The sequence below is a fragment of the Morus notabilis genome, unplaced genomic scaffold (genome assembly GCF_000414095.1).
Source record: "Morus notabilis unplaced genomic scaffold, ASM41409v2 Scaffold2295, whole genome shotgun sequence".
Taxonomy (NCBI): Eukaryota; Viridiplantae; Streptophyta; class Magnoliopsida; order Rosales; family Moraceae; genus Morus; species Morus notabilis.
The window spans coordinates 1-21,891 of NW_010366587.1; the positions used below are offsets into that span (position 1 = coordinate 1).

A 21,891-nucleotide genomic window follows, 5' to 3' on the forward strand; every position below is an offset into this window, starting at 1 on the left:
AACGGATGGGCAAACTGAGGTTGTCAACCGCTGTTTAGAGGCTTACTTGTGCTGTTTTGTATCCAACCATCCTCGGCAGTGGTTTACGCACCTTCCGTGGGCTGAATATTGGTACAATACGAGTTTTCACGTTTCAGCGGCCATGACGCCTTTTAAGGCTCTCTATGGTCGAGATCCTCCGCGGTTGGTTCCTTTTGAGGTCGGATCTACGGCTACCTCAGAGTTAGAGCGGCAATTATGTGATCGCGATGCACTTTTGGCTGACTTGAAGGACCATTTGGGCCGCGCCCAACAGTCCATGAGGGACCACGCCAACAAGAAACGCCGGATGATAACTCTTGAGGTCGGCGACATGGTTTACTTGAAACTTCAGCCGTACCGTCACCGGGCATTAGCCAAGGTAGTGAATGAAAAACTCGCGCCTCGCTATTATGGACCGTTTCCGGTGCTTGCTCGTGTTGGTCCCGTGGCCTACAAGCTGCAACTTCCCGTACATGCCCGGATTCACCCGGTATTCCATGTGTCGCGCTTGAAGAAGGCTCTTGGCCCGGTGGATAGTCCTCAATCTTTACCTCCCAACTTGTCGGAGGACTTAACATTGCAGGTGGAACCGGAGCAAGTTGTGGATACGCGTTACTCTCCGATTACTGGTTCTCTGGAGGTGTTGATCAAATGGCGCCATCTTCCGGATTTTGAGTCTTCTTGGGAATTGTTTGGGGATATGCAACGCCAGTTTCCAACCTTCCACCTTGAGGACAAGGTGACTTTTTTGAGGGGGGGTGTAATTGATAAGCCTTTACTCAGGCAAGTGTACATTAGGAAGAGCAAAGACTTAGGAAGGGGCAGGGCTTGATCGTGGGAGAGTTATTTTAGCCTTAAGTGGGAACTCTTAGTGTTAGTAGTAGGTTTTCTGGTTAGCTGGCAGGGGAAAAGGAAAGGAAGGAAATTGTATAAAAGAGGAGGTAAGCCGAATGGAGAGGGGGGGAGAAATAATCTGGAAGTAGAAAAGTCTTGGAATCATTCCAAGCAAGGGGAGGAAGCAGACCCTCGAAGTTCTGCCTCTCTTTGTATAGAATTTGTCTGTCAATAAAGTTCCTTCGTTAATTCATCTTTGATTCTTTTGATTCTTGAATTTACTCTTTCGTGAACTTGTTCCCAAACACCAAGGCCTTATCAATTAGCTATGTCTATTGATGTGAGATAACAAGTAGTTACCTTAAAAACAGCAGCACAACATGGACCACGAACTGTTGATAGGTGCATAAATTCAGCAAAAGTCTTCCAAGTAAGATGATTCAAAACGCGCAACATCTGGTCATAACTGCCAACTGCTAGAAATTGACCACAAGGAGACCATGAAACACTTTTTACACCTAATCCACTTTCATATGCGTGATACTTAAAAAGACACCTCCCATCTGGTGAGTATATTAGGACCTGCGTAGACGAGTTCAAACCATATCAAATCTGAGCTTTTAAAGCTTCCACCAATAATAGCTTGCAAAGCATCCAACAGTAAATAACTAAGGCCGATCCTAAAGCCATGGAGAACGAAAAAAGGAAAGAGCAATAAAAGAAATGGTGTTATTACCTTATACTCAAGAGGTGAATCCCAAATCACTACTGAACTATCATCTGGCGACCATTGAACCTCAGCCAAATCTAGTGTATCAACAGCAAATACACCCATTATCTCCCATGTATGACAAGACAGCAGATTAATATAGTCCTTACAATCACGTCTAGTGCAGACGGCAGCAAATTTTCCGTCTTGGGTGAAGGAAACACCCTTTGAAGCATGCTTTGGCCATTGCACGTGTACACAAGCAGTGTTCAACAATGACCAAACTGTTAATCGCAGTTGGAAATCTGATGTGGTAAGTATGTGACGGCTATCTGGACTCCACCTAGCATAAGCAATACCAGCAGGACCTTCATCGATCTTACATGTCCATTCAGGTTGGGTCAATGACCATGCCTGTATCATTGGTCTTTTATATAGACCACAAAGAATGTATTCGGAATCTAGGGCCCATTCAATATAGCTAATCTTGTCCAAGCACGAAAATAACTGCACAACCTGCATTAGAGGATATAAGGTTGGTTCACTTTCTAGATTCACATAATTAAAGTTATCAATAAACTATTCAGTTAATTTAAGGTCCCTGTTTAAAAGCCATGAGCATAAAATACACCGCAATCAGAAAATATAAAGTGTACCACACGAGAACCTTCTCTTTGCTATTATTTTAATCTATTTTCCTTCCACATAAACTAGGGCATGCAGTGTCTTAGCTACATGTATGAGAGTAAACACATGGATTTAAAGATTACATGTGAAACTGAAATCTACACTCTTGCTAATACCATAGAATATACATAGTTTCATAGAGAACTCTCGTAAAACAACTCTGTAGAGGGAAGCACCCCAGACATTACACCAATTGAAACAAAAAGTTCCCATTTTTTATGAAGAAAAAAATAATCAACTCCACAAGCCCAAATGGATGTATGGCGTTCAACTAAGTTTCAAAACAAAATGAAGATTGCTAGCAAATTTGTTAGGATTCCTCTCTTTTGAGGCAAATAAAGGCAGTGAACTACAGAATTAACGAGAATTATGGAGTAATAACCAGAAAAAGTGGTCTAGTTCCTTTTATTGAATCAACAAGGAAGCACAATGCAAAAAAAAAAAACAACAAAACTGGAAAGAGGGATGGAGGAGAGTTCAAGGACTCCTCTAGACCTCCACAGACTCAATTCCTTTCTAAATTCTCGATGCCCTCTACTAAGCAGCCTTAGGCTATTTATTCTAATTCCCTGTAACTAACTCTTTTCCCAATACCCATCCCTTACACAATACCCCATAACCGTATCCTAATGAACACCCCTCACCACTTGCCCTGGCCCTGGGGTAACCAAATTCCCAACCTGCCCTTGCTCATTCTTTTCCTTTCTTCTAGCGTAAACAAACCTGAGGGATGGAGGTCTAACATTACCCCCCTTCTCAAGCTCGACCTTGTCCCCAAGGTCAAAGTCCGGCAGTGGCTCCCAGGTAGCATCTGCCGGTGGTAACCCCTTCCACTGCACCAAAACCTCGTGCACTTGGTGTCCCCCGACGGCGACGGATCGAGAGTCCAAGATGGTGGCCGGTTGAACCAAGAGCTCTAACTCATCAGTCAACTGCTCAGGCAGGAGCAGACCGGTGTAGTGTTGTCCCTTAAAGGCTTTGAGCTGTGACACATGGAAGACCAGGTGGATTTTGGAGCTGTCGGGCAAGTTGAGGTGATAAGTGACCGACCCTACCTTAGCCAGAATGGTGAAAGGCCCATAAAAACGAGGACTAAGCTTTTCATTGACCCTATGTGCCAAGGACTTCATGAAATAGGGGCGCAGCTTCAATAAAACCAAATCTCCCGGGGCGAATTCGACTTCTCGGCAATGGCGATCGGCAAACCGCTTCATGCGTTGTTGAGCCAAAAGAAGGTGATCCTTAAGGATGTCCAGCATGTGATTGCATTGCCGGAGCTGCACTTCGACCTCATTGACGGCTGTCGAGCCTTCTGGAAAGCGGTATAGGATGGGAGGATCTCGAACATACACTACTTGAGAATGAGAGCATTTAATGGAAGCATTATAAGTAGTATTAAACCAGTACTCCGTCTAAGGTAAAAAGGAGAGCCACTGCCGCGGTTTGTCACAGGTGAAACATCGAAGATATGTTTCCAAGCAACGGTTCGTAACTTCGGTCTGGCCGTCCTATAGGGGATGATAAGTAGTACTAGGCGGCAGCCGAGTGCCCTGGAGCTTGAACAACTCGCACTAGAAAAGGCTCATAAAAATAGAATCGCGGTTGCTGACAATGGAGCAGGGAAACCCATGCAAACGAACAATCTCCCGAACAAACAAGGCAGCCACCTGTGTTGCCGTGTAAAGGTGGGCCAACGGACAAAAATGCGCGTATTTGGATAGGTGATCGAGGATGACCAAAACAGTGTCCATCCCTCGTCACTTTGGAAGGCCACCGATAAAATCCATAGACACATCCTCCCAAATCCGAACCAGGATAGGTAGCGGTTGCAATAACCCCACGGGCGACAATGCTTCCCTTTTCGAGTGTTGACACGTCGTACACTTGTCCACAGTCCTTTATAGTTTTCTTCATTCCCTTCCAAAAGAAAACCGCTGATATTCGTTTATATGTCCTCAGAAAACCCGAGTGCCCCCTACCACCGAGTCATGGAAATCATGCAAAACACGAGTGATCCAAGCCAAAGTTGGGGGCAGAACCACGTGGTCCCGAAAATAGAGCAAGCCCTGGCGAATCCCATATCCCTCCCGAATTGGCTGATCCTATTGCACGGCAGTAATGAGCATGGCACAATCCGGGTCCGCTAGTTGGTCGTTCTTCAGCCCCTCGATGTCAAAATGGTGAGGAATAGATATTGTCGTGAGGATGGCATCCGCTGCAGTTCCCCGCCGAGACAAAGCATCTGCTGCCTTGTTTGCAGCACCCCCCATTTATACTGCACTTCGAAATCATACCCAAGTAATTTTGCTACCAGGCGTAACTGTTCTAGTGGAAGAACCCGCTGGTCAAGGAGGAATCGCAAACTCTGCTGGTCCAAGCGCACGACAAAGTGTTGCCCCAAAAGGTAGTGTCGCCACTTCTGCACAGCTTGCACGATAGCCAGAAGTTTGCGCTCATACACCGATGTCAACTGGGAAGTGGCTGAGAGAACCTTACTAAAATAGGCAACCGATCGGCCCTCTTGCATTAGGACGGCGCAAATCCCACTTCATGAGGCATCCGTCTCCACAACAAACAGCTTGGTAAAGTCAGGCATGACTAACACTGGCAGTTTCGTCATGGCTGTCTTCAATTGAAGAAAGGTTGCGTCTTCCAGGTCCGTCCAAAGAAAAGCCCCCTTCCTGACCAAATCGGTAAGAGGACGGGCAATGGTTCCATATCCTCGCACAAAACGCCTATAATAGCCGGTGAGACCTAAGAATCCGCGGAGCTCCCGAACATTCTGAGGGGTCGGCCACGAAATCATGGCGTCAACCTTGGATGGGTCGGCTGACACGCCCTCAGAGGAGATGACATGGCCGAGATATTCCACCTTCGTATTCATTAACGACTGGAATGTGGCCGGGGCGTTGGTGAGGCCAAAAGGCATGACGAGAAACTCGTAATGCCCCTCGTGAGTGCAAAACGTTGTCTTTTCTACATTGCCCTCCCGCACCCGTATTTGGTGATACCCCGCCTTCAAGTCCAATTTAGAAAAGATCGTGGCTCCATGTAGCTCATCTAATAGCTCGTCGATGATTGGAATCGGAAATTTATCCGGGACCGTGAGCTGATTTAAAGCTCAGTAATCCACACAAAACCTCCAACTCCCGTCCTTCTTTTTGACCAAAAGAACCAGGCTGGCATAAGGGCTGCTACTAGGTCTAATGATGCCGGAAGCCAGCATGTCTGAAACTAACTTTTCGATCTCCACCTTCTATATCTGTGGGTATCTATAAGGCCGAATATTGGGAGGAGTAGCACCCTATCGCAAGATTATCCAATGATCCCTCGCCCGGCGCAGTGGCAGCCCTTTTGGGGTATCGAAGACATGGTGGAATTGCTGGATAATCCCATCAAACCCCGAAGGCAGGGTTTGTGTTTCCAATAGCTTCTCCTCCTCTACTGAGCACAATTCTAAGAGTACTCCCACTTCCCTTGCTTGACAGAAACGAGTCAAGGAACGGAAACTTACTGGGGAGTAGCTGAGGGAAGGATCCCTGGTCCACTGGACCCACTCGGTCCCCTGCTGGAATTTCATGGTGAAATTTGCCCAGTTCGCCCGTACCTTGTCTAAAGTGCTTAGCCACGTAACTCCCAACACGACTTCCGCGCTGCCCAGTTCAAACGGGAAAAAGTCCTCGACAACCCAATGCCCCTGTATAAGTACCCTCACCCCTCGGCACACCCCGCTCTGTTGAAAACTCATGCCATTGCCCACTTGGATTTTATGCCGTACAGATAAATCCGAGGGTAGTGCTAGCATTCGCACCAACTCTGCAGAGATGAAACTGTGGGAAGCCCCACTATCTACCAGCACGATAACTTCCTTGTCGCCGATGGTTCCCTGCAGCTTCATGGTCTTTGCGGAAGCGAATCCCCAGAGTGAATTCAGTGACAAATCCACGTTACCTTCGGTGGTTTCTACCTGCATGGCCGCCACTTCAACCGTCTCCTCTTGAGGGTCCTCCTCTCTGTCGGTGTCTTCCCCGGTGATAAGAAGGACTTGGAGTTGTCAGAGCTTGCAGCGGTGCCCATGGCTGAACTTTTCATCGCACCTGAAGCATAACCCACGTGCCCGTTGCTGTTGTATCTCCTCATACGAGAGCCGACGAAAGTTGATCCGCCGCTTGCCGCCGTACTTGCAGCCACCCCAGGTGCGTCCCGGCTTTTCTGCACTGTTGTGGGGTCTCGCAGCGCTTGGGATCGAAGGGAGCCCTCTGGAAACTCAGAGAAGCTAGGGTTGGTGTTATAACCTGGTTTACTCAAATGCTCCACACGGTTGCTCCGACCCGCCCGACCCTTCTGTACCCGATCCACCGCCTCCAACCTGTCTTCCACTTGTTGGGCTAAGTCCATGGTCTCAATCAAACTATTGGGCCTGTGCATTTTCACTTCAGCTCGAATGTCCTCTCTTAGTCCATTAAGGAAGGCACTCTTGTAAACCTTCTCGGGAATTCCACGCAAAGAGGCCGCCAATGACTCAAACATTTCTCAGTACTCTGCCACCTTGCCGGAGAGACATCAGTCTCTCTGTGGGATCTCCCTCTCGTGACAGGCTGAACCGCTGGAGGATGGCTGCCCGTAACTCCTACCAATCTCCAAATGGTTCCTGCGAATCAAGCCATTGATACCAGCTCAGGGCTTGCCCTTCCATGCATACGGAAGCGGCCACAACCTTTTCGTCATCATCCACGTCATTGACGGCGAAGTAACGCTCGGCCCGGAAAACCCACCCATGTGGGTCTTCCCCGTGGAACAACGGAAGTTCCAGCTTCTTTCCCCGGTGTTCCCCCCGACTTTGCGCTCTCTCCGGCGACCTATAGCGGAGATTTCCATTCCTTCCTCTTGCTGGTTCCCTCCTCGGCGGACTGAACTCGTCCCGCGCTGGCCGAACGGCCTCTCTCCTCGGAGGAGTCTGATCATTCCGTCCTCGCCCTAGAGAATTAGGTTCATCCCGTTGCCGTCTGGGCAGTCACTGGTCGTTGCATGCTTGCCTCACAATGAGTTCCTCCAGCCTCGCGATTGAGCCCTGGATCCCGTCGATCTTGGCTCCCATCGAGGCTACCTCGCCCTGGACTTCCCCGAGTCGTGTTCCCATGGAAACCACGTCTCCTTGAAGTCGTGATACTGGGCTCACCATGTCCCCAAAGGACTGCAAGGAATCCTGGAATCCGTTCAATCTTCTCTCCAGCAGCGTGAATCGATCTGATGGTTCGCCATGGATCGTCGCTTTGATACCAAACGGTTAGGATTCCTCTCTTTTGAGGCAAATAAAGGCAGTGAACTACAGAATTAACGAGAATTATGGAGTAATAACTAGAAAAGTGGTCCGGTTCCTTTTATTGAATCAACAAGGAAGCACAATGCAAAAAAACAACAAAACTGGAAAGAGGGATGGAGGAGAGTTCGAGGACTCCTCCAGACCTCCACAAACTCAATTCTTTTCTAAATTCTCGATGCCCTCTACTAAGCAGCCTTTGGCTATTTATTCTAATTCCCCGTAACTAACTCTTTTCCCAATACTCATCCCTTACACAATACCCCGTAACCGTATCCTAACGAACACCCCTCACCACTTGCCCTGGCCCTGGGGTAACCAAATTCCCAACCTGCCCTTGCTCATTCTTCTTCTTTCTTCTAGCGTAAACAAACCTGAGGGCTGGAGGTCTAACAAAATTATATCCAATTTTCCTAGCAACCAAGCAGAGTACTTAAATGTCTCATGCTTCACATCACAGAATCACAATGTGAATCACAATGTCAGTTAGCGTATTGCTACAGATTAAGCTCACATTGCGCGACATCGATAATCAGCCACTAAGATTTGATGAAACCCAACTACACAGGTATAAAATTCATTATGGCGCCTCAATTCTCCAACATTTGATTTCTAAGAGGGAGAGTGGGGGAAAAATAAAGGTAATCACACAATCAATAGCATGGATCTTAACTACTTTTCTCTCCCGGCACTTTCTCGGCAACCAAACACGAAGTAATTTAACGAAAAGAAAACAGGTGGTAACTTGGAAACGGAAAGAAGAAGGTTCGATCGATCGATCGAAATGACCTTGAAAGAGACGGTGTCGCGAATCACGAGGCGGTAATCGACGGCGACGGCGATCAAGCGCGCGTCGGGAGAGAAACAGCAAGGGCCGGTCTGCTTGTAGGGCTCGGTGAACTCCATTGGCAGAGGAGAAAGGTCACGGAGGCAGAGAATTCCGAGTCATGGAAGCCTCAGGCGGAGAAGTGTGGCGAGTTTCGAAAATTCGGAGTGGGTTTTTGGGAGAGCTTATGGGACACCATGAATGGCCGAGGAGAAGTTGTTGAGTGTTGAGGCGAGATCTGCGAGCGTGAGAGAGAGCCAATGGGAGATTGGGGACGGTGGTAAAAAAAAAAAAGCTTTTGGATTTTCAGATGTTCACTGTAGTTTAAATTATGAGAGGAAGAGTGGGATGCGAGAGTAAAACTGAAGAGTGAGAGAGAGAGAGAGATTGTTGTGCTTTTGAATGTTTTGAAAAGACATCCGACTCCCATTTCTTTGGCTTTAAAAAATAGAGAACTGGGTTCTGTTCGGATTTTTTAAGCCGAAATATTCATGAAAATTTTCTTTATTATACCCTTTTAGATTAATTAAAGTAACTATAATTGGATCCTGTTGGCAATGAAATTCTACTCTTTGTATTTTCTTTCACAGAACAGAAAAATGGAAGATGAATTGCTGTATTTTTTTATTGGATTTGGATCCATCGGGACTGACGGGGCTCGAACCCGCAGCTTCCGCCTTGACAGGGCGGTGCTCTGACCAATTGAACTACAATCCCAAGGAAATAACATAATAAAATAAGGTGTACAGTATACATATTCTTATGTTTTTATTCAAATACTTTCGATATGGATATGAACTTTAGCAAGAGAGGCAGTGATTACTAATAATCTTGTCGTTATTTCCAAATTAATTGGATTGATCTTATTTATTTTACTGATTTAAATTTTTATTTTTTAATTTTTAAAATTAAACATTCTTAATAAAATATTATATCTCAAATTAAAATTTTAAATCTGTAAAACGAATGAGATCTTAATTTTAAATTTTTTAACTTTGATAAATTAATTTTAATCTCTCAATTTTTTAACTTTAATAAATTAATTTTGGAAGTAGGAAAAAACTATCATTAGCAAGGCTGTTTTTTCTCATTGATGAGGCGTTTTTTTTTTTTTTTTGGTTGAACTTATAATTAGTTAAGCGAGCACAATTTATTAAAAACTAAATAAATAAGTCCCTTTTTTCGCTAGAATAAATAAACCCTTCAAATATATACATAAAGAGGATGAAATATATAAGTCCTTTAAAACACACATATATATGGCTAAGAAAACCTCTCTATTAACAAAAATACAACTAGGCGCTCTACGTCGGATGATCTACACGGTAATGAAGTCCGTGTTAGTATTTTCTTCTATTTTTTTAGTTATTCATAAAATAAAGGCAGACATTATGTTAGTGCTGGTGTTTATTTTCTCCCCACAAATCGCTAGATTTATGTGGTTTTGGTTGTTTTTGTTGATTTTTATTGTGTTCCACCACCAAGCTATAATCTTGTGTGGGTTTTGTGTCGTTTTTTATCTTCTATATATCTTTAGCCAAATCACTTGCTTTGAAGAGCTTGATCGTAAAGAATACTGACTTTTAGAGATCGGTCTTTACAGAGAGTTTGCTACAGCCCTTCCGAGAGAGGCAACTGTAAAGAAAGAATTAAACGAGCCAATAGAAGTGCTCAAAATTGTGTTCATTATCAAATATTAGATCCCTTCTTATTGTATCAAGTTTTTTATATTGAGTTCTCGATAAGCGTCATGGTTTATTAATTAATAAAATTTTTTTTGCATTAAAAAAAGGAGGAGAACCCTAACAAGTCCATATCCTCTACAACCGCCAAAGAAACATCAAAGCACCGCAAAGGCCTTTCGAGCCATTACATTAGCTAACACATTCTCAATCCTAGGAATCCAACGAAAAAACATTCAGAACACAATGGAACGTCAGGGTCACTCTCCAATCAATAGGGACAATCTCGAAGATAGTGTATCCCATGCAGATCTTAGAGTCACTCTCCACCAGAACCGGGCCGCTGATGCTGGAGGAAAGTTGAATGGCCAGCAAACAAGCCATAAGCTCAGCCTCTAAAACATGTGACACAATGCAAGACTGCCTCCATTCATGAATGATATTCCCATTAGCATTCCGCCAGACCACACCAATTCCAACTTTGTTTCCCACGACCAAGGCATTGCAAGATAATATATCAGTTATATGGGAAAACTAAGGCCCCGTTCATTTCGCTGATTCAAGTTTAGCTACAGTAAAAAGCTCTCACAAATAATCACATCTAACTTTTTTGCTACAGTAAAAAGCTCTCACATAAAATCACATTTCAACTCGAATTAAAAACTCGAATCAACGAACTAAACGGGCCTTAAGTTACCTCTGGACCATCCAAAAAGGTAGGGAAGCTCTTAGCACTGTCAAGAGTTGAAGTTTGGGCCATAATAGGTTGGACTGAGGCCTGACACTGTTGGTCCAGTCCTGGTCCGCTTAAGTGTTTGGGCCGGGCCTAGTTTTCAAGCTCGAAACCTTATTCTGTCTGACCTGAACCGAACATATCTTTTTTAATTTCTTTTCTTAAAAAAACGTTTTAAATTTTAGACCATCCACCCAACTTTAGGCTTGTATGGCTTAATGGGCTGGCCCAATGTGGGCTAAAATTCCTATTGAGGCCGTTAAGCTCAAGTTGAGTCGAGTGGCCTGAACTTTCACCTTTATCTTTCACATACACAACTCAAGTTCTTAACTTAAATTGTGAAACAAACGTACCCTTATTTTCTTAAAACTAATAAAAAAACGAAACTCAAGTGTTTTTTTATTGACTAGTTTTTATGCGTCATTTTATTGTGTTTTTCGTTTTTTACTACTTTTCAAATTGTTTTAACTAGTTTCTATGTATTTTTCCCTTTTTTTTATCCTCATTTCTTTTTTTATTTACTTCTTTAATTCTTTATTTTTGTTTTATTTCTCGCCCTCATTTAATATATCATTTTTTCTTAATACACATTCTTACTCATTTTCATTTTTTAAAAGATTCTCTACAGTGTAGTTTTTTTTGTTGTTGCACTTTTATTAAATTATTTTTTCACCCTCATGTTCCTATTGAAATATAGTTTTCAAAAGAATTTTTATTTAGTTTTTTGTTGTGCAATCCTTATTATTTTAAAAGTTATTCTTAACCAACAACTAACTAAGATCTCTATTATTAGACAAAAAATATAATTAATAACACAATAATCAAAATTTAATACAATGATGAAACTTACAAAATTCGCCTCATGTGGATAGCACGTAGCTTCAACTAGTATTAAAAAAAAATAAAAAAAAGGTGCCAAAGTAAGAATTTTTGAAATTCAATGGGTAAACTATGAATGACCTTAAAGATTAATCCAAAAGAGAATGTAGTAGGTAGTAGATTTTTGAAATTAAATTAAATAAACAGTGGATTTTAAAACTATAAAAATTAAATAGTAGTTTACGTGATAAATGAATCATTTACTGCATAAACAGTTCATTTACAACTAGTAAAAATATTTTTTTTCACATAAATTTTATTTTTTTACTAATGGTAAAAAGAATTTTTTATGTAAATAAAGATTTTTTTACCACGTAAGTTATTTTTACCAATCATAAATGAATCATTTACATTCATTTACGACTTAAACTATTTTTTACTCCAAATAGTTTTAAAATCTATTATTTACTTAATTTAGGACTTGTTCAGTTGCATTTTTAAGTCAGGGTGACTTGAGTGTAGTTCTTAAGTTGAGTTTGAGTTATAACTTGAACTTGTGTTTGATTATGTACATTTGAGTTATGATTTGAGATGAGAATCTATTTGAATTTATGTTTGTTTATATTAGGACTTGAGTTGTGAATAGATGGGAGATTTTTTTTCCTTTTTTGAATTTATTATTTTTTTTCCTTTCATTCACAGCAAAGCAAAGCAAAACAAAATAGCAAAAGAGCAAAGAAAATCCAAACCAAAGCAAAACAACAAATTAACAAATCAGCAAATTAGCAAAACCCAAACTAATCATAGACATAAGCCTCTGCAAATCAATTCCATTCCAACAAATCCTCCAAATCAAACGCATAGTGACACCCCTCAAAGAAAACCAACCTATTGTTTGCATCTTGGCTCCTAGAGATCACCTCCTTTGGCAACATATCCCCCTTGTTCAATTCACGGAAAGCCCCCCAAGCCCACCAAGCTCGTCTTTCCTCTTCTTTCTTGAGAAACAAACAAGCATCAGAAAAGCAAACGCCAAAACAACAAATTAGCGTATCAGCAAAACCAAAACTAATCATAAACATAAGCTTCTGCAAATCAATTTTATTCTTGCGCTACCGTACACAATTCACAGCCAAACCTAGACCAAACCCCACAGTTTGTGCATTGACCACCCTCTTCGGGACTCTATCAATCTCTGCGCCGAACCACCACTATAGCACTACCCCACACTCTGTCGATCTTTGCCGCTTACCACTCATCGTTCTCCCCTCGACGCAACCTAGACCAAACCCCACAGTTTGTGCATCGACCACCCTCTTTGGAACTCCGTCAATCTCCGCGCCGGACCACCACTACCCCACGCTCTGTCGATCTTTGGCGCTTGCCACTCATCGCTCTCCCCTCGCCGCTCGTCGCTGCCGTCGCCGTCCGTTTGTCATCGCCAAGCAGATTGCCATGTTGTCGTTCGAAGACCAACGCTGGTTCGTGTCATAGCCTAGGTTGAGGTCTTTTGAAATCTGTAACAGGAATCTGCAGTAGAAATAAAAAGAAATAAGCTCGAGTAGTAGAGAATAGACAGAACTCAAGAAAGGGTAGGCAACTCAAATTAATTTTCGAGTTTTGTTTCGAGACCAGCAATACCAAACACAAACTTGGGCAAAAAATCCCTCGAGTGAGCCTTTTTCGAGTGAGTTGCAGCAACCGAATAAACCCTAAATACTTCTAAACACGTGACCTGCACATGTTTATTATTAGGCACCAAGTCTCCCTCCTGGTAGCCTGGTAACCCGCACGGCCACGCCGCCACCTAGTGTAGAAGAAATAAAAATTTTTAAAACTCTGAAATTAATAAAAAAAAAAATAAACCAAAAAAAAAAAAAGGAAATGACAAAACGATCAAATAAACCCTAAACCCCTCCCAAAGTCGGCCGTTAGAGTAGAGAGAGTTCCAGGACGTTGAGCTCCCAAAAACCTCCATTGATTCTCCGATTAGGTTTCTCTCCTCCAGCTACAGCCATGGCGACCACGATTGCCGCGCAGCTACAAGCCATCAAATCCTTCGTACAAGCCGACTCCGAGCCGCCGCTCAAGAGGCCCTTCACTCGCCCTTCCATTCTCTTCGACCCCAAAGAAGCCGCTGACATCGATACCGACACCATTCTCTCCATCGCCCTGCAAGGTCGGACATTTCATTTCCTCCCTTTCCGTTTGTTTCCCGAGAAAATCCAGTGGAATTTGCATTTTAGAATATTTTCTTTTGTTTTTCAGGTCTGGAAGTTCTTATAAGCATGGACGAGCGCTTTAGGAACTATAATAATGACTTGTTTAGCCATAAAAGTAAGGAAATGGATAGAGAGTTGATGGGAATAGTGGAAAATAATCGCATAAATGCGACGATTTCTTCGTACTTGCGTTTGCTTTCGTCGTATTTCCAGCTTCCTTCCTCAATCAAGACGCTCGAGTACTTGATACGAAGATACAAGTAAGCTGTTCATATAAATTTCCTCACTCTACCATTAATTAAACACCATTATTTATTTATTTATTTGTATTTAACTTTTGCTGTGGTCTTTCTTGGAATTTCAGGATTCATGTCCACAACTTTGAGGAACTGATTTTGTGTTCTCTGCCATACCATGACACCCACATTTTTGTTCGAATAGTTCAACTTATCGATGCAGGGTCCGCAAATTTAGTATTCTTTGATTTCATATAGAAGTTTTGTGATGTTAATTAGTCTTGACTTTGTTTTTTGGGTTCCTGATATTGTAGAAATAGTAAATGGAAATTTTTGCATGGTGTAAAAGTCTCTGGTGCACCCCCACCTAGAAAGGTTATAGTACAGCAATGTATAAGGGATAAGGGAGTTCTGGAGGTTCTTTGCAATTATGTGAGTATTTTACACCATTTAATCTGTTGTTAATTCGACATCTTATTGTCGTGGATCGCTATAGATGTCTCGTTTTGCCACAGGCGTCACCGTCAAAGAAGTTTCATCCCTCAAGGCCCATGATCAGCTTTTGCACAGCAGTTGTTGTCGAGGCGTTGGGTTCTGTTATATCTGTGGACAATGATGTTGTCACTAGGATTCTTCCATTTGTTAATTCTGGACTTCAGTCCGATGCAAAAGGTGGTCCAGATCACAAGGTAAGGTTTAAGGCCTCTTTATTGTCCGTAACGACTCAGTCTGATGCATTCAACGATTTTTACGTGTTGCATATGACGTTTTGGGTATTTTAGTAGCTTTTAGGTTAAGGATGCATTATTGAATAATTTGTTTGTCATGCTAATGGCATAAAAGACCATTAGACCGTACATATTTTCAGTTGAATGCCGTACTGTTTTATTCGTAGTAGCCTCATTAGACCGTACATCTTTCTTGGTATATCCAGATAATAGGTCGGAGCATAAAATAAGGGCCCATTCGTTTTACGGGTTCGAGTTGAGAACTTGAGTTGAAAAGTGAATTTATGTAAGAGAAAACATTGTAGTAAAAAAGTTGAATTTAAATTTTTGTGAGAGAAAAAATGTAACAAAAAGTTTGAGTTGTGATTTGAATTGTGAAGTGAGCGGGGCCTGAAACATTCTGGAGCTACAAAAATAGTTATCAAATTGTTAGCACTGCATAAAAACATTCTTGCTAGAGTAGCTGTTAATACAATTAACATAATCTCTGTTATAGCCATTTTTGTATATTCCATGTACGCTACGGATAGAGGAGTACATAAAGTTTAACATAGTAAAATAAGAAATTGAAAGATTTCGTTGAAATTGTTGGTTTGGAAATTTCCCAAAAAGCTAATCATAGATTCATTGGATCTTCCCTCCATTGGAACAATAGGGCCATTATAAGTTTTTCTAAACTTGTTAACGAGATGAAATATGACCAAGGTATATCTTTTGGATCAGAGGTTGAATCGATCATCAGAAGAAGAGTTAGACGAAAAATTAGGATACATTCTGGGAAAATAAAACTCCCATCGAAGAGAAGCAAATGAAAGGCTTTCATAAAAGTTCTTGTAGAATCGAGAATGAAGTTTACATTATGTACATGCCAAATCATGAATTAGTAATTGCATCCAATCTCCGAAAGATCCCAATTGTTTTAAACTTTCTCTTTTTGGAGTGGAATTTTTACGGAATCCCCATGAATAGGATCAAAATTTACTCCAGAATATTTAAATGTGAGTTCTCTTGTTGTATTAATTAAAGTTGTTGTATGTGGAATCAATCAATGGATATTGTTTTACTGTTAGTGATTAGTTTTTGTTCTATCTTTTATTTGCATTTCTATTACTTTGTACTGAATGCGCGCAACTCTTTTGGAGTACTTCTGCTTTTGAATCGGCAAAATGACAACCAAAGTATGATTCAGTTTTAGTAACACTGAATTGGATGCTCTGTGTATATCTTGCTTTTCTGTCTGTCTTTTCGATATGCTTTTAATTGCTAAATTGTGACTGATGTTTGAACAATAGATGTTCTGGTTTTGTCATCTTGTGAGTGAAGCAGGTTTTGTAGGAGTTATTTGATAAAGCAAAAAAGATACAACATGCTGCGATTTTTGTAACATTTAAAACATCAAACTTGCATTTGCTAGTCTGTTTGTGTTTTAGGTTCACATATTCTAAGTGTTGTGTTCTTTTGGTCATTCTTGAAATGACCTGATTCTTTCAGTAAATTTTTACGAAATATCTTTTCTTTGGTGTCGGCTTAGGTGTAAAATGCATGATTTGTTTGTAATAACAGTAATATTGAAACCTGAAATATATTTTTTGCAGGCCGGTGCTATGATGATGGTTGGTTTACTATCAAGTAAAGTTGCATTGTCTCCCAAACTTGTCAATACTTTGATTCGGTCAATTGCTGAAATTGCTCGTGATGATGCAAAAGAATCAATTGATCTTCAGTGGCTTCGGTTGTCACTTATGACTATGATCAACCTCATTCAGGTATTGCCTTGTTCCGTTATTTTTTATACTTTTTCTTGTTCTCTCTAGTTTTGTTCTTGGTGTTTCATTTGAGATTCTCTTAATCTGCAGTTTTTACCCCAGTTACGCATCTAGAAAAAAACAAAAATACAGTTGAATGCTTTCTCTTGCCATTTCCACTATTCACCGGTTGCATGCTTATTGTTGATAATGCATTGTTGCTGTTTGTCGATAAGATAAGGATTTGGTAGTTAGTATTTTTTTTGTATTTGAATAAAAGCGGAAGATTAGGGTTTATCATTATAGATAAGTTCTTCTAGGATTCGGGTTTATCATTTGTTAGGGTAGTTCCTATCTTTTAGGAAGGTTGAGATTCTATCTTCAGCCTATTTAATCTGTAATGTTTTTAATCATTAATGAATAAGAGAGTAAAAAGGTTCTCTCTACAAAATTTACACTGTTAAATGTCAATAATATTGGAAACACATTGCTGAATCTAGTTGATGCATGTAATTCTTTAGCTTGAAATAAAAAGACTTCTAATGTGCGTTATCACTGCTCGTGTAAGATTCCTTTTTCCCATATTGCCTTGAAGTTCTTGCTCTCTTATATAATGAGACAAAGAGTACACTAGACAGAAGATTTAGTTTATTGAAGTTAATGAAGCAAAGAAGAGGCAAGAGGAAAAAGAAAAATACCTTGGATAGAGTTTTGGATGTACTGAAGATGGATTTGATCGTCTAAGATGTGATTTGAACTACAACTTGGCATATGACTGACTATGGTATATAATAAGCATTAGATAAAACTTTTTATCTCCGGCTTTATATTTGCCTTTTCATTACAAGTGTTATTATTCGAGGGTGGGAGATGTCATCTCTGTCGCACCATTTATTCTTTTGCAATACGAGTAGTTGGTTTTTAGGAGCGGTGTGGTTGTTTTAGATGCTCAGTGTCCGGGAATCTGACGTGACAGTTACTGCATAGGTCGGTTTGGTTTTCATTATTTGGCATGTACTGATATTCTTGTGCATATTTATTTATCTGTTCTCTTAATTTTTCTGCTACTAACTGTTTGCACAAAACCTTCAGTTGCAATCTGTTGATGTGTTCCCACAGAAGGCTTTGGAGACTCTGATGGAATTCCGGTATTCTTTGTTGCCCTTGGTGTATTTAAACTGTTTCGCATTATTTTTTTTTGGTTACTTATTAGGTTTATTTTATATTTTAATCTGAAGGGATTTAGCCGGGATTCTTTTGGAACTGTTCAAAGAGTTCAATATAGATAAGTTCCTCTATGTGCTTCTGGATTCTCTGGTTGATCACAGGTGAGAAAGAGATTGTTCTTTTAGATTATCACTGTGAATATATCTTCTTTTCATGGCTTCAAACTGATTATTTTTTCGTTTGCAGTTTTTCTGATGAATCATGTCAGTCTTTCTTGATTTCAATATTGGAGGTAGTTCCTATAAAGGATTTTGTACACCAGGTGGTCGCTAAGGCCCTATCTTATTGCTTGAGAAATTCACAGAAAATGAGCAATTCATCATCATCTCCATCAGGTACTGCGTTAGGGAATGGTATTTTTTTTATTGTCGTTTTTATGTCACGGATGCGTCCATTTTTATTTATTTCTTTAATATTTATTTTATTTTAATTTCTTGAATGCTCTTTAGAATGTCACTGCTTTTCTTAACACGTGGTTCTAGAATTTCTTGCTATATGTTTCTTGTCCACTAAGACGGTCTTTCTGTTAAATAGGTCACTGGCTGAAGCAAATTTTATCTGTTCTCAATAAGCTTTATCCATCTGAACTACAAGGAGCTGTTAAAAAATTCCTTAAAGTACGTGTCCAGTCTAGTCTCTTTTCCTCTCTCATCTTTCTTGCTTTGAATGCTTATGTCTTTCTACATCTCTTACTTCGACAGGAAAAAAAGGTCCAATCTAAGAAGGGGGACTCAGTATATGAGATTTTGTGCAAGATATTGGATGGAAATTCAGATATGTCACAATTGACTCTCTCTCATTCGAAACTTTGGTTTGCATTGCATCACCCAAAGGTATTACAGTTATAGAAATATTTTTTACATTTCTCATCTGGGCATTCTTTTTCTACTAACATGTTATTGTGTTTTAGGCTGATGTGCGGTGTGCTGTGCTATCTGGCTTAAACATGACTAGTATCCTGGAGACGAAGGCTACTGATCCACAGGTTGTATTCAGTGGTGTCCTTTATTGTTTGTTGGTGTCTTTCTTGTTTTTTAGAGTGGTGATATTGCAGGGCTTACTACTTTTTTGCTTAACTAATGCTGGTGGTTGGTTGACAACTTCCTGTGGTGATTAATTCTTGCTTTTGGCTAGAAGGTGCAATTTTTGGGTTGCAACATTGTGTTTGATACTCGTGACTTAAAAATTTCTCTCTCATTTTCTTTTCATTTTTTATTCTTTTAAGGAGGTTTTATATCTATATCTGCTCATATAATTTGCCATTAGGTGTTTGTTGTGGTATCTATGTATATTGCTCAACTCCCCCTACTTCTTCCCCCCACCGTGAAAATCAGGAGTATATGATATAGCTTCATTGTTTTTATTGTTTGCTTTAGTAAATGGGATGTCACTTCATAGTCTACTTCTCTTGGTGATTGTGAGTCTTCATGCGAATTGCTGGTTGTCGTCCTTCTGCCAGTTTGCTTTACTTTTTGTTTGATCTTTTTCGGATGGATGGAATATGATAAGACCTCCTGAAATTTGTCTACACATCTAAGCATATTATATTAGCTTCTCGATAAAAAAAGAAGAAAATTTCACGCTCTTTGTTTCTTGTTCTTTGTTAAAATTATTTCTTTCCCATTTGGAACAGGGTTTTTCTTCTGTTCAAGATGCCATATTGCGTCAGATTTATGATGAGGATCTTACTGTTGTTGAGGCGGCTGTTTCTCTTGATGGGTTGATAGATGTGCTAGATTCTACTGATGTTCTTGAAGCATTGAATAGCGTGATTAAGCGATGCATTGGTATTCTTTATTCAGGTGAGTTTGTTATGTGCTTTGGCATGAAAGTAATTCTACAACTTTTTCTGTATGTTTCTTATGCTTTCTTGAACAAACTATTAATGGATAACACTAGCAAAATATGGACGTACCTACGTGACCACGTCTTGTTTTTTTCTTTGTTACTGCTTGAAGGTTCATCAGAGAACACTAGTCTAGCATGTGCTGTTGCTCTTTGTTGCCTGGAGAAAGCAGACTTGTTATCCCGTGATCATACAGATCATCTGAATATGCTTGTTGCAATGACGTGTCCTTTACTTTTAATTCGTCCAAAGGTTGTTCTCTTTTTGGTCTATACCTTAGTTTCTTTAGTTTCCGTTCTTGTACAAGTGACCTGATTTTGTTTTATTTTTCTTCATTTTACCTGCTCCAGACACAGAGGTTAAATTTGAAAGCTTTAGAATTAGCCAAGAATTTGAACTGGCCGTTTTTTGAGAATCTTCCTAGTGTCCCCTGTTCAGAAATGGTAAGTCATCAACTTTTTCATTTCATTTGAAGAAATTAGCTACAGTATTTCTTACTTATTCTTTGTGGCCTTTTCAAGTTATTAATTATGGTTGCTTGATATCTTTTACGGTGTTAGATCATAATTCTTTGTTATTGTGGGGAAATAAAGTGCAGGTGCTGCAACGAGAAAGCATATCTTCAATTAATCTGAGCACTATTACTTGTTTGGCAGAAGGATTCTTGAAGCACCCTGAAAAATATGTTGCTTCAATTACAGAGTTTTGTAAAGACTTTGAGTCATCCAAGACACTTTTCTTTTTGGTTCTTATGCAGTCATTTTTAATGCAAAAGGATAGTACGTGTCTCTTCTTCCCCCCTTTAATTGGAAATGCAATTATACGTTTATTTTTTATTCAAGAAAAATTTTAACATTATTCTTACTCTCAGCCTGTTAGGTTTGCTGTGAATACTGTCACATTTTTAACGGCTGTTGCTTGTATACTGCCTTTTTCTTCCTCTGTGTTTCTGCTTCTTCTTTTTTTTTTTTGGTTGAAATTTTTCGGTTCTTACTCTTTCTTCTGCCATGTTTCTTTTTCTTCCTGGTATCAACATTCTTTTGCACGTTAATAGGAGACTATAGGAGTCCTGTCCTGGATATTTTAAGATTATAGCTGTTGGTGAACGTTGATAGTCACAACTGATTATAATCAGGCTGGGGTAGTATAGGAGTGAAAAAAGGAAAAAAAAGGAGAGATTTCAGAGGATTGCAGCAATACTCAGTTGCTATCTTCCCAAGACTTGATTTTTGAAGAGTGTGGAGTTGGAATGAGTAAATGAGAAATTTGGAGGGTTCTGCAATGAACTTTAAGTGTCTTTAGTTCCTATCAGATTCAGCATAAAAAGGAAATCTGTAAGTTGTACCTACAGAGAAAAAAATTAGAAAGGCTTGAGAGAACTAGGAGATTGTGAGATATGATATCAGCTATAATTGATTGGAAAGTGGAGTAATGCTGTGGAAGTCGTTAGTTTGACATTAGAGGGTTTGGGTTTGGACGTTGAAAAATTAGTTATGAGGGAGGTTGTTGAAAGAAACTAATACTGGCATAACGTGGGAGTTGTTGAAAGAAACAAATATTGATGTAATAATTTTCTAGGAAACAGAAAAAGCTTTGGACTGTAGGTTGCTAAAGTTGAAATTTCCTTTTTAAAGATCCCAAACGGTTCTGTTTTTGTTGTCTGTGAACGAGTTGAATCCTTTTAAATCTATCGTTAGGGATTTTTAACCTTTTTTTAGAGGTTAAGAAGTAATATGAGTAAGAATGTCACGTGGGATTAATTCTGTTGATAGTCTCACAAAATAATATGTTTAAGATTGGATTGTTCTTTTGGTAGTTAGTCCCTGAAAATCATGGAACTTTTTTCTGGTGAGATTTACGTTTTTTTTGGGATGTATTTCAGTTTTATAAGAGGTTAATATGTGAAAGAGGACTTATCTTTCTAGGGTGGAACTTGGGAGGTTAATTTTCATTTGATCTACATATCTAGTATCTTGATATGCATATCTCTGAAGGTTTGCGTATTTGCAATTGTAGAAATTATGAGATTTCTTATCCTTCTTTGAACTTAATGTGATGTTTTTAGTACTAATTCTACTTGATAATTTCCTTGTATGCCAGAATCTGGTCAAATTTTATCAGTCTTGGAAGCCGGCTACCCGATACTGAAGACTGAATGGAAAGCATTTGAAAATTTGGGTGATGCCTCGTTTAAAGAGGTAGGAAAGAATACCATTGGTTATTAGAAAATAGTCTTCTGGTCAGTTTGGAAAGAGT

General features: G+C 40.1%; 2 protein-coding genes across 2 annotated transcripts in view; one reads left to right on the forward strand and one right to left on the reverse strand.

The window, feature by feature from the left end:
- Window positions 1–1,173: 1,173 nt before the first annotated feature.
- LOC112094024 (WD repeat-containing protein WRAP73) lies at window positions 1,174–8,776 on the reverse strand. Its single transcript, XM_024173924.1, has 3 exons — window positions 8,361–8,776; window positions 1,592–2,080; window positions 1,174–1,437 (listed from the first exon to the last, which is right to left on the reverse strand). The coding sequence occupies exons 1-3, from the start codon at window positions 8,475–8,477 to the stop codon at window positions 1,174–1,176; spliced, it is 870 nt and encodes a 289-aa protein (XP_024029692.1). The 5' UTR covers window positions 8,478–8,776.
- Window positions 8,777–13,536: 4,760 nt separating this feature from the next.
- LOC21386951 (uncharacterized protein At3g06530) overlaps window positions 13,537–21,891 on the forward strand; it is a 19,047-nt gene continuing 10,692 nt past the window's right edge. Inside the window, exons 1-17 of the mRNA XM_010110802.2 lie at window positions 13,537–13,810; window positions 13,900–14,113; window positions 14,218–14,313; window positions 14,404–14,521; window positions 14,605–14,778; window positions 16,413–16,583; window positions 17,655–17,710; window positions 17,801–17,890; window positions 17,976–18,124; window positions 18,324–18,406; window positions 18,491–18,622; window positions 18,700–18,774; window positions 19,423–19,591; window positions 19,748–19,887; window positions 19,986–20,078; window positions 20,234–20,414; window positions 21,736–21,833. Coding sequence (XP_010109104.1) covers window positions 13,648–13,810; window positions 13,900–14,113; window positions 14,218–14,313; window positions 14,404–14,521; window positions 14,605–14,778; window positions 16,413–16,583; window positions 17,655–17,710; window positions 17,801–17,890; window positions 17,976–18,124; window positions 18,324–18,406; window positions 18,491–18,622; window positions 18,700–18,774; window positions 19,423–19,591; window positions 19,748–19,887; window positions 19,986–20,078; window positions 20,234–20,414; window positions 21,736–21,833 — 2,202 coding nt within the window. The 5' untranslated portion in view covers window positions 13,537–13,647. The remainder of the gene's footprint in view (window positions 13,811–13,899; window positions 14,114–14,217; window positions 14,314–14,403; window positions 14,522–14,604; window positions 14,779–16,412; window positions 16,584–17,654; window positions 17,711–17,800; window positions 17,891–17,975; window positions 18,125–18,323; window positions 18,407–18,490; window positions 18,623–18,699; window positions 18,775–19,422; window positions 19,592–19,747; window positions 19,888–19,985; window positions 20,079–20,233; window positions 20,415–21,735; window positions 21,834–21,891) is intronic.